This window comes from Erinaceus europaeus, chromosome 9 (assembly GCF_950295315.1).
Source record: "Erinaceus europaeus chromosome 9, mEriEur2.1, whole genome shotgun sequence".
NCBI lineage: Eukaryota > Metazoa > Chordata > Mammalia > Eulipotyphla > Erinaceidae > Erinaceus > Erinaceus europaeus.
The window spans coordinates 43,251,141-43,267,053 of NC_080170.1; the positions used below are offsets into that span (position 1 = coordinate 43,251,141).

Sequence of the window (15,913 nt, forward strand, 5' to 3'; positions counted from 1 at the left end):
TCTACTGCTTGTTGGCACATTGGTAGGAGAGGAGTAGAGGTGGTGTGATTCTCTCCAGACACTTCTCTATCAAGAGCTTTTCCTTGAGAGAGTTCAGAAATATAAAAGGAAACTGTTACTGGGTAATTGGAACTCCTGACCTCATAATTGTTCAACTTTTGCCGTGTGTGTGTGTGTGTGTGTGTGTGTGTGTGTGTGTGTATGTAAATGTTTTGGCAGCTGTATTCAACAGAAATTATTCTTTTTCTTTTTTTTTTTACCAGAGCATTGCTCAGCTCTGGCTTATGGTGGTGTGGGGGATTGAACCTCAGGCATGGAAATCTCTTTGTATAACCATTATGCTATCTCCTCCACCCCAGAAATTATTATTTTTTTATTATTTATTTATTTATTTTATTTATTCCTTTTGTTGCCCTTGTTTTATTGTTGTAGTTATTATTGATGTCATTGTTGTTGGATAGGACAGAGAGAAATGGAGAGAGGAGGGGAAGACAGAGAGAGGGAGAGAAAGACAGACACCTGCAGACCTGCTTCACCGCTTGTGAAGCGACTCCTCTGCAGGTGGGGAGCCGGTGGTTCGAACCGGGATCCTTCCGCTGGTCCTTGTGCTTAGCGCCACCTGTGCTTAACCCGCTGCACTACCACCCGACTCCCCCCAGAAATTATTTTTATGATGATCTAGTTTTGAATTCCAAAGTCCCGGAGATCACCCTTCTAATACAAAATGATTCATGGCCCTATAAATTAGATACTCAGGTCTACCTAGAGCCTGAATTCATTTGCGTATGAGGAGAGGGTCTAGAAAGCATGCACGAAAATCCTTAAGGAATCAGCTAGGCACTGATACACCCAGTTTAGTGCACACATTACTATGGGCAGTGATCTGGATTTGAGCCCCCAGTCCCCACATGCAGGGCTGCAGGTTTCTGTCTTGATCTCTTGCTTTCCATCTCCCCCACTAAATTTCTCTCTGTCCTATCAAATAAAATAGAAGACAAAAATAAAAAGAAGGAAAAATGGTCACTGAGAGTGGTGGATTCATAATGCAGGTACCAAGCCCCAGCAATGGCCCTGGTGGCAATTAAAAAAAAAATTCTGGGAGTCGGGCTGTAGCGTAACGGGTTAAGCGCAGGTGGCGCAAAGCACAAGGACCTGCATAAGGATCCCGGTTCGAACCCCGGCTCCCCACCTGCAGGGGAGTCGCTTCACAGGCGGTGAAGCAGGTCTGCAGGTGTCTATCTTTCTCTCCCCCTCCCTGTCTTCCCCTCCTCTCTCCATTTCTCTCTGTCCTATCCAACAACGACAACAACAACAATAATAACTACAACAATAAAAAAAAAAAAACAAGGGCAGCAAAAGGGAATAAACAAAATAAATATTTAAAAAAAAATCCTTAAGGAAAACACATATATTACTTACTATATAGTGTATGGATTAATTATTTCCTAATTTTTTCCTTGTTCTGATACCCTTGTTCTTTTTCCTTTCAGTGAAAAAGACAATAAGGAAAATGGAGTCGAATTTATTATTTCTGACTTCAAAAAATGGCAAAAGGTAGGAATTTTAGTAAATATCTTGGTAACTGAAATACTGGTTGTTTACTTTTTTTTTTTTTTTTTGCCTCCAGGGATATTGCTGGGGCTCAGTGCTAGCATTACAAATCCATTGCTCCTATGGCCATTTTTCTTCCTTTCTCTTTTCTTTTCTTTCTTTCTTTCTTTTTTTTTTTTTTTTTGGATAGGACAGAAAGAAATTGAGAGGGGAGGGGAAGATAGCGAGGGAGAGGAAAAGACACCTGCTGACCTATTTCACCTCTTGTAAAACAACCCCCTCCAATCCCACAAGTGGGGAGCCAGGGGCTCGAACTGGGATCTTTGTGCAGGTCTTTGCACTTCATACTATGTGCGCTTAACCTGGCGTGCCACTGCCCCTGCTTGTAAACTTTCCATTTCATATCTACAACTGAATCACATCTCTTTAAAAAATTATCCTAAATAGAAAAAGATACAAAGTGGAAAGATATTCCATGTTCATGGGCTGGAAGAATTAACATCATCAAAATGAATATTCTGCCTAAAGCCATATACCAATTTAATGCAATTCCCATCAAGGTTCCACCAGTTTTTAAGAGAATATAACAAAATCTACAAACATTTATCTGGAACCAGAAAATACCTACAGTCACCAAAACAATCTTGAAGAAAAAGAACAGAATTGAAGGCATCATACTCCCAGATCTCAAACTATATTACAAGGTCACTGTAATAAAAACTACCTGGTATTGGAACAAAAACAGACACAATGGCCATTGGAATAGAATTGAGAACCTAGAAATAAGCCCCCACATATATGTACATCTAATTTTTAAAAGGGGGACCCAAAATATTAAATGGAAAAAGGAGAATCTCTTCAACAAATGTTGGGAAAATTGGGTTGAAATGTACAGAAGAATGAAACTGAACCACTACATTTCACCACACACAAAAGTAAACTCTAAATGAGCCAATGTCTTGGATGTTAGGCCAGAAACGATCAAATTCCTACAAGAAAATATTGACAAATTATTTATGTTTTATTAGTGATTTAATATTGATTTACAAAATTATAAGAAAATAGGCATATAATTCCATACAGCTTCCACCACCAGAGTTCTGTGTCTCTTCCCCTCCATTGGAAACTTCCTTTGTTTATTCCTCTGTGATTATAGATGAAAATTCTTTTAGGGGTACAGAAGGTAGGAGTTCTAACTTGTGTAACTACTTCTCCACTGAACATGGGGCAGAATTCTTTTTTTTTTTAGGAATAGTGTGTGAATTTTTTATCTTTATTTATTAGTGCATAGAGACCAAGAGAAATTGAGAAGAGGAGAGGGAGATAGAGAAGAAAAGAGACAGAGAGACACCTGCAGCCCTACTTCACCACTTGTGAAGCTTTCCTCCTGCAGGTGGGGACCAGGGGCTTGAACCTGGATCCTCGTGCACTGTAATGTGAGCACTTAACTAGGTGTGCCACCATCTGGCCCCTTTTCTTTTACATCTAAATTGTATAGGTATCTTCAATGATACAAATCCAATTGCAAGGAAGACTAAAAAAGTAAACCTATGGGACTACATCAAATTAAAAGGCTTCTGCACAGCAAAATAAACCACCACCCAAACAAAGAAACCCCTTATAGAATGGGAGAAGATCTTTAAGTACCATACATCAAACAAAAGACTAATAACCAAAATATATGAAGAGCTTACCAAAGTCAGCAGCAAAAAAATAAATGACCCATCCAAAAATGGGTAGAGGATATGAACAGAATATTCACCAAAGAAGAGATCCGCAAGTCCAATAGACATGAAAAAAATGCTCCAAGTCATTGTCACAGTACATGGAGACCCAAGTTCACCAGTCAGAGCCATAACTGCATATGCCAGAGTGATGCTTGGTTCTTTCTTTCATTAAATAAATCTCAAAAAGATTTATCTGCAAGACTTGAAACCATAAAATACATAGAAGAAAACATAAATGATATACTCTGTGACATTAAGTCTTTGGGTACTCAATCAGCAAGGAAAACTAAACAGAAGTAAATAAATGGGACCATATCCAACTAAAAAGCTTCTGCCCATTGAAACTATTATTAGATGAAAGTAGCATACATATGACAAGGGTTATTATCCAAGGTATATGAAATAAAAAACACATGATTTTACTCATACATAGGTGGCCCACAAACATATGAAAAAATACTCCACTTATCATTAGATAAATGCAAAGTAGGGGCCAAGCAGTGGTGCACCTGGTTAAGCACACATGTTACAATGCAGTGTGCAAGGTCCCCAGTTCCAGCCCCTGATCCCCACCTGCAGGGGAAAGCTTTATAAGTGGTGAAACAGATCTACAGATGTGTCTCTGTCTCTTTTCCACTCTTATCTTCCCCTTCCCTCTATTTATGGCTGTCTCTATCCAATAAGTAAATAAAGATAAAAATTTTTGAAAAGAGAGAAATGCAAAATAAAACCACTATGAGATACCACCTCACATGTGTGAAAGAAGCATACATCAACAAAACAGGAAATGACAAGTGTTGGTGAAGATTTGGAGAAAAAGCAACTCTGAGACACTATTGATGGGAATGCAAACTGGTGCTCGGGATTGAATTTGGGGCCTCTGAGCCTCAGGCATGAAAGTCTTTTGAATAACCATTATGCTATCTCCCCAGTTCAGTCTTAAAATCATAAGCCATTACCAATCACTGAGTTAAGAAATGGGAAAAGATAGAAAAAATAATAACATTAAAAAATATATAAAACCCAGGAGGCCAGTTAGTGTTGCACTGACTAAGCATATACATTACCACACGCAAGGACCTGGATTCAAGCCCCTGCTCTCTAACTGCATGGGGGATGCTTCACAAATGGTGAGCAAGTACTGCAGGTCTCAGGTCTCTCTCCCTCTCTATATTCCCCTCCCCTCTCAATTTCTCTCTGTGCTATCAAATAAAAAACAAAACAAACAAACAAAAAACAGTTCACTGGAAGTGGATTGGTACTGCAGGCTCTGAACCCTAGCAAAAAAATAAAGTTCAAATGATGTAAAGACGATTAAACGATTTCTAAGTGTTCAGGTCAGTGGTGTTCAGTACATTCACAGTATTCTGCAGCCATCACTTCCTGCCCTGTCTGGAATTTTTTCATCTTCTCAAAGTGAAACAAAAGTCTCTAAGTAATAACTCCTTATTTCCTCTCCCCACTGCTGGTCCCAGGAAATCATTGTTTTCTGTTTCAATGAAGTTGACTACTCTAGACACTTCATGTAAGTGGATTTCTATAGGCTAACTGATTTCCTTCAGCATGACCCTTAAAGTTCACCCATACTGTAGCAGGTATAAGGATTTCCTTCTTTTTAAAAGACTAACTATACCTAAGGGGGCCAGGAAGTTGTGCACCCAGTTAATTGCATGTATCACCATGTGAAAGGACTGGGGGTTGCTGCTACCCATCTACAGGGAGGGCACTTCATGAGCAGTGAGGCAGATCTGCAGTTGTGTATCTCTCTCTCTCTTTCTCTCTCCCTCTCTCTCTCCCTCCCTCCCCCCACCCCTCCTTTCCTCTCTACCCCCTCAATTTCTCTCTGTCCTGAAATAAAAATAAAGGGGGAAAAAAAAAAAACCAAAAAGGGTCAAATGGCCGCTAGGAGTAGTGCTGGCACCAAACTCCAACAATAACCCCAGTGGTAAAAACAAAATTAAAAACTAATCTTCATTTTTGGACTCTCAACCATAATGAGGTCCTGAGTATATTGGACTCTCAACCATAATGAGGTCCTTGGCAGCACATTACTACAGTGATGTCTGGTTCGTTCTCTCTCTCATCCTCTCTCCTTCTTTCTTTCTCATTAATAAATAAAATCTTAAAAGAAAAGAAAATAAAAGTAAAAAAAAGCAGGGCGGAACTTGTGTACATATGTTAGAATGGAATGAAAAATAGACTCCACTTACTTGCATAAAGCTTATACTTTTACATATGTGCAAGTGAGCTGTATTTATGAAAAGCTTGTAGCTTCCTGTGTGATTCTATACAAGGCAGAAAATATACTTTTCCATACTTTACTAAACACCAACCAAAACATTTCTTTAAAAATGAAAACAAAACAAAACAAAACAAAACAAAAAGTGTCCTTACATCTGAAAATCAAGAACATTCCTACCAAATAAAAAATGAAGGCTGATGATGTGGAACTATACACTGTAATCTTACAATCTTGTAACCTACTATTAATCACAAATTTTAAAAAAGTAAAAAAAAAAGTTGAACAATAAACACAAATCAGCTCTGACTTATGGTGGTGCTGGAAATTGAACCCGAGACCTCAGAGCCTCATGCATGAAAGTTATTTGCATAACCATTATGCTGCCTCCCCAACCTGGAGATTTATACTCTATCAAAAAAAAGTAGTATAGACAAATAATAGGAATTATTTGCAACTGTAAAATAGCTAGAGTCACTGAGACATAAGAAACTGGCTAGATTTTGATGAGTTCACTAGTGAGTAATATGCTAATTTTCTCATTCTTTTTCACTCTAGATGCTGAATGAAGAAAAAGAAAATTATACCGGGGATTTATTAGTGTCAAAATATGATACTCTCAAGATTAGCAAACACTTACAGGAGAACTGGGTAGATATTGGGTTTGGAATATTTGGTCGCCACAGAAGTATGGAGGGGGTCATGCCACCAGAGCACGAGAAAATGGGAGAAATTGTGACAAACATAGGAAGACTTTATAATGAATTTGAAGAAAGAATAAATGGGGATAATGGTAAGAAAAAAAATGTTTCTTTACTTGATACTCTAAAACATTTCAACACCAGCTCATACTTTCAATCTACTTACTGCCCAATAAAAATAGGGGCTGACAAGGGAGCTCACTTGGGAGGGCATCTACTTTGTCATGCACATGGCCTACTTTCAAGCCTCCAGCCCACCGTGTGAGAGTAACACAGCACTGGGGGAAGCTTTAGTACTGTGGTGTTTCTCCTCTCTGTTTCACTTTTTCTTTCTTTCTGAAAAGTCAGTTCAGAGTAGTGAATCCTAAGTGACAAAAAAAAAAAAAACATACAGTTTAAAAAACCAGAATAAAGGGTTAAAAGTCATAAACATGACTTTCTTTGATATATAATCAATAAAGAGTATAATCTATCTATTTAGGTGTATAATTCCATGTTTTCAGTATATTCCTAGAATTGTGCAACTATCATTGCAGTCAGTTTTTGAATTTTTCGTCAAACCCTAGAAGAACCCACTCCCACCCTGTTAAGTCTACATTCTGTCTCCATAGACTTCCCTATTCTGGATTTTCATATGAGTAGAATCTATACCATGTTCTTTCTTTCACGTAGCATAATGCTTATTCTTAGTTTAGCATCTATCAGTATTTCATGTATTGTTATGATCAAATACTACTCCATTGTGTGTATTTATTATATTTCATTTATCACTTCATCCACTGACAAGCATTTGGGTTGTTGCCAACTTTAAAAAAAAAAATGATCTATAAAAAGGAAACATTGACAAAAACCATAGGATAAGAGGGGTACAACTCACAGGTTCTACCACCAGAACTCCGTATCCCATCTCCTCTTCTGATAACTCTCCTATTCTTTAACCCTCTGGGAATATGGACCCAGGATCATTATGGGGTGCAGAAGGTGGAAGGTCTGGCTTTTGTAATTGCTTCCCTGCTGAACATGGGCATTGGATATATATATATATAATATATATATACTTATTTTCCCTTTTTCTGCCCTTATTGTTTTTTTATTGTTGTTAGTTATTATTGTTGTAGTTATTGATGTCATTGTTGTTAGATAGGATAGAAAGAAATGGAGAGAGGAGGGGAAGACAGAGAGGGGAAGAGAAAGATAGACACCTGCAGACCTGCTTCACCACCTGTGAAGTGACTCCCCGTAGGTGGGGAGTCAGGGGCTTGAACCAGGATCCTTACGCTGGTCCTTGTGCTTTGTGCAACATGAACTTTTTTTTTTTAAATAATTTATTTCTTTATTGGGGAATTAATGTTTTACATTCAACAGTAAATACAATAGTTTGTACATGCATAACATTCCCCAGATTCCCATTTAGCAATACAACCCCCACTATGTCATTCATCATCTTTCATGGACCTGTATTCTCCCCACCCACCCACCCACCCCAGAGTCTTTTACTTTGGTGTAATACTCCAATTCCATTTCAGGTTCGACTTGTGTTTTCTTTTCTAATCTTGTTTTTCAACTTCAGCCTGAGAGTGAGATCATCCCATATTCATCCTTCAGTTTCTGACTTATTTCACTCAACATGATTTTTTCAAGGTCCATCCAAGATCGGCTGAAAACGGTGAAGTCACCATTTTTTACAGCTGAGTAGTATTCCATTGTGTATATATACCACAACTTGCTCAGCCACTCATCTGTTGTTGGACACCTGGGTTGCTTCCAGGTTTTGGCTATTACAAATTGTGCTGCCAAGAACATATGTGTACACAGATCTTTTTGGATGGATGTGTTGGGTTCCTTAGGATATATCCCCAGGAGGGGAATTGCAGGGTCATAGGGTAGGTCCATTTCTAGCCTTCTGAGAGTTCTCCAGACTGTTCTCCACAGAGGTTGGACCAATTGACATTCCCACCAGCAGTGCAGGAGGGTTCCTTTGACCCCACACCCTCTCCAGCATTTGCTGCTGTTACCTTTTCTGATGTATGACATTCTCACAGGAGTGAAGTGATATCTCATTGTTGTCTTGATTTGCATTTCTCTGACAATCAGAGACTTGGAGCATTTTTTCATGTGTTTCTCGGCCTTTTGGATCTCTTCTGTGGTGAATATTCTATCCAAGTCCTCCCCCCATTTTTGGATGGGGTTATTTGTTGTCTTGTTGTTGAGTCTGGCAAGCTCTTTATGTATGTTGGTTATTAAACTCTTATCTGATGTATGGCATGTAAAGATCTTCTCCATTCTGTGAGGGGTCTCTTGGTTTGGGTAGTGGTTTCTTTTGCTGTGAAGAAGCTTTTTAATTTGATGTAGTCCCATAGGTTTATACTTGCCTTAGTCTTCCTTATAATTGGATTCGTTTCATTGAAAATATCTTTTTTTTTTTTTAAAGTATTTGTTTGTTTATTTATTTATTTATTTATTTATTTTTTCCCTCCAGGGTTATTGCTGGGCTCGGTGCCTGCACCATGAATCCACCGCTCCTGGAGGCCATTTTTCCCCCTTTTTGTTGCCCTAGTTGTTGCAGCCTCGTTGCGGTTATTATTGCCATTGTTGACATTGCTTTGTTGTTGGATAGGACAGAGAGAAATGGAGAGAGGAGGGGAAGACAGAGAGGGGAGAGAAAGATAGACACCTGCAGACCTGCTTCACCGCCTGTGAAGCGACTCCCCTGCAGGTGAGGAGCCGGGGGCTCGAACCGGGATCCTTACGCCGGTCCCTGCGTTTTGCGCCACGTGCGCTTAACCCACTGCGCCACCGCCCGACTCCCCATTGAAAATATCTTTAAAATTTATGCGGAAAAAAGTTCTGCCAATATTTTCCTCTAAGTATCTGATAGTTTCTGGTCTAACATCCAAGTCCTTGATCCACTTGGAATTTACTTTTGTATTTGGTGAAATACAGTGATTCAGTTTCATTCTTCTGCATGTTTCAACCCATTGTTTCCAACACCATTTGTTGAAGAGACTCTGCTTTCCCCATGTAATAGTCTGGGCCCCTTTGTCAAAGATTAGATGTCCATACGTGTGGGGCCTCATTTCTGGGCTCTCAATTCTATTCCACTGGTCAGTGTGTCTGTTCATGTTCCAGTACCAAGCAGTTTTGATGACAATGGCCCTATAATAGAGTTTGAAATCTGGGAGTGTGATGCCTCCGGTTCTGTTCTTTTTTTCTCAAGATTGTTTTGGCAATTCTAGGTCTTTTCTGGTTCCAGATAAACATTTGTAACATTTTTTTCTATTCTCCTAAAAAATGTAGTTGGGATCTTGATGGGGATAGCATTAAATTTGTAGATGGCTCTGGGTAATATATTCATTTTGATGATGTTAATTCTTCCAACCCATGAACATGGAATATCTTTCCACTTCTTTCTGTCTTTTTCAATTTCTTTGAGTAGTGAGTCATAATTTTCAGTATATAAGTCTTTCACTTCTTTCGTTAGGTTTACTCCTAGATATTTCATTGTTTTTGTTGCTATAGAAAAAGGAACAGATTTCTGGATTTCAATTTCTTCTAACTTAGTGTTTGCATAGAGGAATGCCACTGACTTTTGAATGTTAATTTTATAGCCTGACACCTTACTGTATTGCCTGATGATTTCCAAAAGCTTCTTGCTGGATTCCTTTAGGTTTTTCCATGTATACTATCATGTCATCTGCAAATAAGGAGAGTTTTACTTCTTCTCTTCCAATCTGTATGCCTTTAATTCCTTGCTCCTGTCTGATTGCTATGGCAAGAACTTCCAACACTATGTTGAATAGTAATGGTGATAGTGGGCAGCCCTGTCTAGTACCTGATCTGAGGGGAAATACTTCCAGTTTTTCACCATTGAGTATGATGTTGGCTGTAGGTTTGCTATATAGAGACTCCACTATCTTCAGGAATTTTCCATCTATTCCCATTTTTTGTAGTGTTTTGATCATAAAGAGATGTTGTATTTTGTCAAAGGCTTTCTCTGCATCTATTGATATGACCATGTGGTTTTTGGTCTTGCTTTTGTTGATGTGGTGGATCACATTGATTGATTTACGTATATTAAACCAACCTTGCATGCCTGGGATAAACCCCACTTGGTCATGATGAACAATCTTTTTGATATACTGCTGTATCCGGTTGGCTAGAATTTTGTTTAATATTTTCGCATCTATGTTCATCAGAGATATTGGTCTGTAGTTTTCTTTTTTGGTTGTGTCCCGGTCTGCTTTTGGTATCAGGGTGATGTTAGCTTCATAGAAGCAGGCAGGGAGTATTCCAGTGTCTTCAGTCTTCTGGAAGACTTTTAAAAGTAGAGGTATTAGTTCTTCTTTGAAAGTTTTGTAGAATTCATTTGTAAAACCATCTGGTCCAGGACTTTTATTTTTGGGAAGATTTTTGACAACTGTTTCAATTTCATTAGCTGTGATGGGCCTGTTCAAGTTATCCACTTTTTCTTTACTTAGTTTTGGAAGTTGGTAGGTATCTAGGAAATCATTCCTTTCTTCCAGGTTCTCTAGCTTGGTGGCATATAGTTGTTCTTAGAAGCCTCGCATGATATGTTGAATTTCTGCAGTGTCTGTTGTGATATCTCCTCTTTCATTTACTATCCGATTTATTTGGGTCTTCTCCCTTTTTTGTTTTGTGAGTCTGGCTAAAGGCTTGTCGATTTTGTTTACTCTTTCGAAGAACCAACATTTACTTTCATTGATCTTTTGTATGGTTTTCCTATTCTCAATGTTATTTATTTCTGCCCTTACTTGAGTGATTTCTGTCCTTCTGGTTGCTTTAGGATTCCTTTGTTGTTCTTCTTCTATGTCTTTAAGATGTGCAATCAGGCTGTTCATTTGTGCCGTTTCTTGTTTCCTAATGTGTGCTTGTATAGCTATGAACTTCCCTCTTAGGACTGCTTTAGATGTGTCCCAAATATTTTGATAGCTTGTGTCTTCATTTTCATTGAACTCTCGAAACATTTTGATTTCTTCCTTGATTTCCTCTTTGACCCACAAGTTGTTAAGAAGTGTACTGTTGAGCTTCCACATTTTGGGACTGTTACTAATCTTTTGTTGATTGTTAAGTGTTAGTTTAATTCCACTGTGGTCTGAGAAGATGCTTGGGATGATTTCAGTGCTCTTGAATTGGCTGATGCTGTCTTTGTGGCCTAACATATGGTCTATCCTTGAGAATGATCCAGGTGGATTTGAGTAAAATGTGTATTCCAGTTTCTGGGGATGAATGACTGAAAATGTCCAATAGTTCTAGTTTATGCATCTCTTCATTTAGCTCCCTTATGTCTTTACTGATTTTCTGCCTCAATGATCTGTCAAGTTGAGATAGTGGGGTGTTGAAGTCCCCTACTATGATTGTGTTACTGTTAATATATAACAGTATATTGCTGTAGCTCTTTCAGTAGAAGTTTGATGTATTTAGATGGCTTCTCATTGGGTGCATAGATATTAATAATTAAGTCCTCTTGATTGACTGATCCTCTGAGCATTAAGTAGTGTCCATTCCTATCTTTTTTAATCTTATCTATTTTAAAGTCTATCATGTCAGATATGAGAATAGCTGTTCCTGCCCTTTTTTGTGGGCCATTGGCTTGTATGATAGTTTTCCATCCTTTCACTTTAAGTCTGTGTTTGTCTTGTTGAGTTAGGTGAGTTTCCTGTAGACAACATATTGTTGGGTTGTGTTTCTGATCCATCTTCCTACTCTGTGTCTTTTAATAGGTGAATTCAGGCCATTGACATTTATTGATATCAAAGATTGAAGATATTTTAACGCCATTCTTGTAGAGTTTTAGAGTGTTTTGATATATGTCCTATTTGTGGTGGTCTGGTTGTTTATAGGAGACCTTTCAGAACTTCTTTCAGGGCAGGCTTGGTGATGGTTGCTTCCTTCAACTGTTGCTTGTCTGAGAAGGTTTTGATGCCTCCATCTAGTCTGAATGACAGTCTAGCAGGATATAGTATTCTTGGCTGAAAGCCTTTCTCATTGAGCACTTGATAGATATCTTGCCATTCTCTTCTAGCCTGTAGTGTTTGTATGGAGAAGTCTGCTGCTAATCTTATGGGTTTTCCTTTGTAGGTGACTCTTTGTTTTTCTCTTGCAGCCTTCAGGATCCTTTCTTTATCCTTATTCCTTTCCATTCTAAGTATGACATGTCTTGGTGTCTTTAGGTCTGGGTTAATTCTGTTTGGGACCCTCTGGGCTTCTTGAATCTTTATGTCTTTGGTGTTGTCTAGACTAGAGAAATTTTCAGCTGTTATGGCCTGGAGAATGCTTTCTTCCTCTCCTTCTCTTTCTTCCTCTGGTAAGCCAATAATGCGTATATTGTTTCTTTTGAAGTCATCCCATAGGACTGTGTTGTTGTTTTCAGCATCTCTTAATCTCTTTTTGAGATCTCTTACTTCTTTTTTAGTTGTCTCTAATTCATCCTCAATCTTGCTAATTCTGTCTTCAGCCTCATAGATTCTATTCTCTCTGCCCTCTACTGTTTTCTGGAGTTCATCTATTTTATTGCCCTGCTGTGATACTGTTTTAGCTTGTTCAGCTAGTTGCCTTCTTAGCTCAGCGATTTCAGCTTTCAGCTCTCTAATAACCATGAGATAATTAGAATTTTCTTCCATATTCTCATTTTTTTTTTTTTGCTGCGCTACCGCCCGACTCCCTCAAATCCATTTTTATGATCACTAATCATGAATTTCTTTTTTTTTTAATTTTTTTATTTAAGAAAGGATTAATTAACAAAACCATAGGGTAGGAGGGGTACAACTCCACACAATTCCCACCGCCCAATCTCCATATCCCACCCCCTCCCCCGATAGCTTTCCCATTCTCTATCCCTCTGGGAGCATGGACCCAGGGTCATTGTGGGTTGCAGAAGGTAGAAGGTCTGGCTTCTGTAATTGCTTCCCCGCTGAACATGGGCGTTGACTGGTCGGTCCATACTCCCAGTCTGCCTCTCTCTTTCCCTAGTAGGGTGGGTCTCTGGGGAAGCTGAGCTCCAGGACATATTGGCGGGGTCTTCAATCCAGGGAAGTCTGGCCGGCATCCTGATGACACCTGGAACCTGGTGACTGAAAAGAGAGTTAACATACAAAGCCAAACAAATTGTTGAGCAATCATGGACCCAAAGCTTGGAAAAGTGGAGAGGAAGTATTAGGGAGGTACTCACTGCAAACTCTAGTGTACTTCTGCTTTCTTACTTTGTTGCCATACTCCAAACTCAGTCAATTTCTGCTTTGCGTTTCTACTTCTTTTTTTTTTTTTACATGCATAACATTCCCCAGATTCCCATTTAGCAATACAACCCCCACTATTTAATTCATCATTTTTCATGGACCTGTATTCTCCCCACCCACCCACCCACCCCAGAGTCTTTTACTTTGGTGTAATACTCCAATTCCATTTCAGGTTCGACTTGTGTTTTCTTTTGTAATCTTGTTTTTCAACTTCGGCCTGAGAGTGAGATCATCCCGTATTCATCCTTCTGTTTCTGACTTATTTCACTCAACATGATTTTTTCAAGGTCCATCCAAGATCGGCTGAAAACGGTGAAGTCACCATTTTTTACAGCTGAGTAGTATTCCATTGTGTATATATACCACAACTTGCTCAGCCACTCATCTGTTGTTGGACACCTGGGTTGCTTCCAGGTTTTGGCTATTACAAATTGTGCTGCCAAGAACATATGTGTACACAGATCTTTTTGGATGGATGTGTTGGGTTCCTTAGGATATATCCCCAGGAGGGGAATTGCAGGGTCATAGGGTAGGTCCATTTCTAGCCTTCTGAGAGTTCTCCAGACTGTTCTCCACAGAGGTTGGACCAATTGACATTCCCACCAGCAGTGCAGGAGGGTTCCTTTGACCCCACACCCTCTCCAGCATTTGCTGCTGTTACCTTTTCTGATGTATGACATTCTCACAGGAGTGAAGTGATATCTCATTGTTGTCTTGATTTGCATTTCTCTGACAATCAGAGACTTGGAGCATTTTTTCATGTGTTTCTCGGCCTTTTGGATCTCTTCTGTGGTGAATATTCTATCCAAGTCCTCCCCCCATTTTTGGATGGGGTTATTTGTTGTCTTGTTGTTGAGTCTGGCAAGCTCTTTATATATGTTGGTTATTAAACTCTTATCTGATGTATGGCATGTAAAGATCTTCTCCCATTCTGTGAGGGGTCTCTTGATTTGGGTAGTGGTTTCTTTTGCTGTGAAGAAGCTTTTTAATTTGATGTAGTCCCATAGGTTTATACTTGCCTTAGTCTTCCTTGTAATTGGATTCATTTCATTGAAAATATCTTTAAAATTTATGCGGAAAAAAGTTCTGCCAATATTTTCCTCTAAGTATCTGATAGTTTCTGGTCTAACATCCAAGTCCTTGATCCACTTGGAATTTACTTTTGTATTTGGTGAAATACAGTGATTCAGTTTCATTCTTCTGCATGTTTCAACCCATTGTTTCCAACACCATTTGTTGAAGAGACTCTGCTTTCCCCATGTAATAGTCTGGGCCCCTTTGTCAAAGATTAGATGTCCATACGTGTGGGGCCTCATTTCTGGGCTCTCAATTCTATTCCACTGGTCAGTGTGTCTGTTCATGTTCCAGTACCAAGCAGTTTTGATGACAATGGCCCTATAATAGAGTTTGAAATCTGGGAGTGTGATGCCTCCGGTTCTGTTCTTTTTTTCTCAAGATTGTTTTGGCAATTCTAGGTCTTTTCTGGTTCCAGATAAACATTTGTAGCATTTTTTCTATTCTCCTAAAAAATGTAGTTGGGATCTTGATGGGGATAGCATTAAATTTGTAGATGGCTCTGGGTAATATATTCATTTTGATGATGTTAATTCTTCCAACCCATGAACATGGAATATCTTTCCACTTCTTTCTGTCTTTTTCAATTTCTTTGAGTAGTGAGTCATAATTTTCAGTATATAAGTCTTTCACTTCTTTCGTTAGGTTTACTCCTAGATATTTCATTGTTTTTGTTGCTATAGAAAAAGGAACAGATTTCTGGATTTCAATTTCTTCTAACTTAGTGTTTGCATAGAGGAATGCCACTGACTTTTGAATGTTAATTTTATAGCCTGACACCTTACTGTATTGCCTGATGATTTCCAAAAGCTTCTTGCTGGATTCCTTTAGGTTTTTCCATGTATACTATCATGTCATCTGCAAATAAGGAGAGTTTTACTTCTTCTCTTCCAATCTGTATGCCTTTAATTCCTTGCTCCTGTCTGATTGCTATGGCAAGAACTTCCAACACTATGTTGAATAGTAATGGTGATAGTGGGCAGCCCTGTCTAGTACCTGATCTGAGGGGAAATACTTCCAGTTTTTCACCATTGAGTATGATGTTGGCTGTAGGTTTGCTATATAGAGACTCCACTATCTTCAGGAATTTTCCATCTATTCCCATTTTTTGTAGTGTTTTGATCATAAAGAGATGTTGTATTTTGTCAAAGGCTTTCTCTGCATCTATTGATATGACCATGTGGTTTTTGGTCTTGCTTTTGTTGATGTGGTGGATCACATTGATTGATTTACGTATATTAAACCAACCTTGCATGCCTGGGATAAACCCCACTTGGTCATGATGAACAATCTTTTTGATATACTGCTGTATCCGGTTGGCTAGAATTTTGTTTAATATTTTCGCATCTATGTTCATCAGAGATA

At 38.8% G+C, this 15,913-nt stretch overlaps 1 protein-coding gene across 4 annotated transcripts in view; it reads left to right on the forward strand.

Annotated features, from left to right (window-relative positions):
• Positions 1 to 15,913, forward strand: part of AXDND1 (axonemal dynein light chain domain containing 1) — a 103,352-nt gene that overhangs the window by 23,130 nt on the left and 64,309 nt on the right. For all 4 annotated transcript variants that reach the window (XM_060197761.1, XM_060197764.1, XM_060197763.1 and 1 more), the window contains exons 15-16: positions 1,491 to 1,554; positions 6,076 to 6,310. In XM_060197761.1, the coding sequence (XP_060053744.1) occupies positions 1,491 to 1,554; positions 6,076 to 6,310 (299 nt within the window). The remainder of the gene's footprint in view (positions 1 to 1,490; positions 1,555 to 6,075; positions 6,311 to 15,913) is intronic.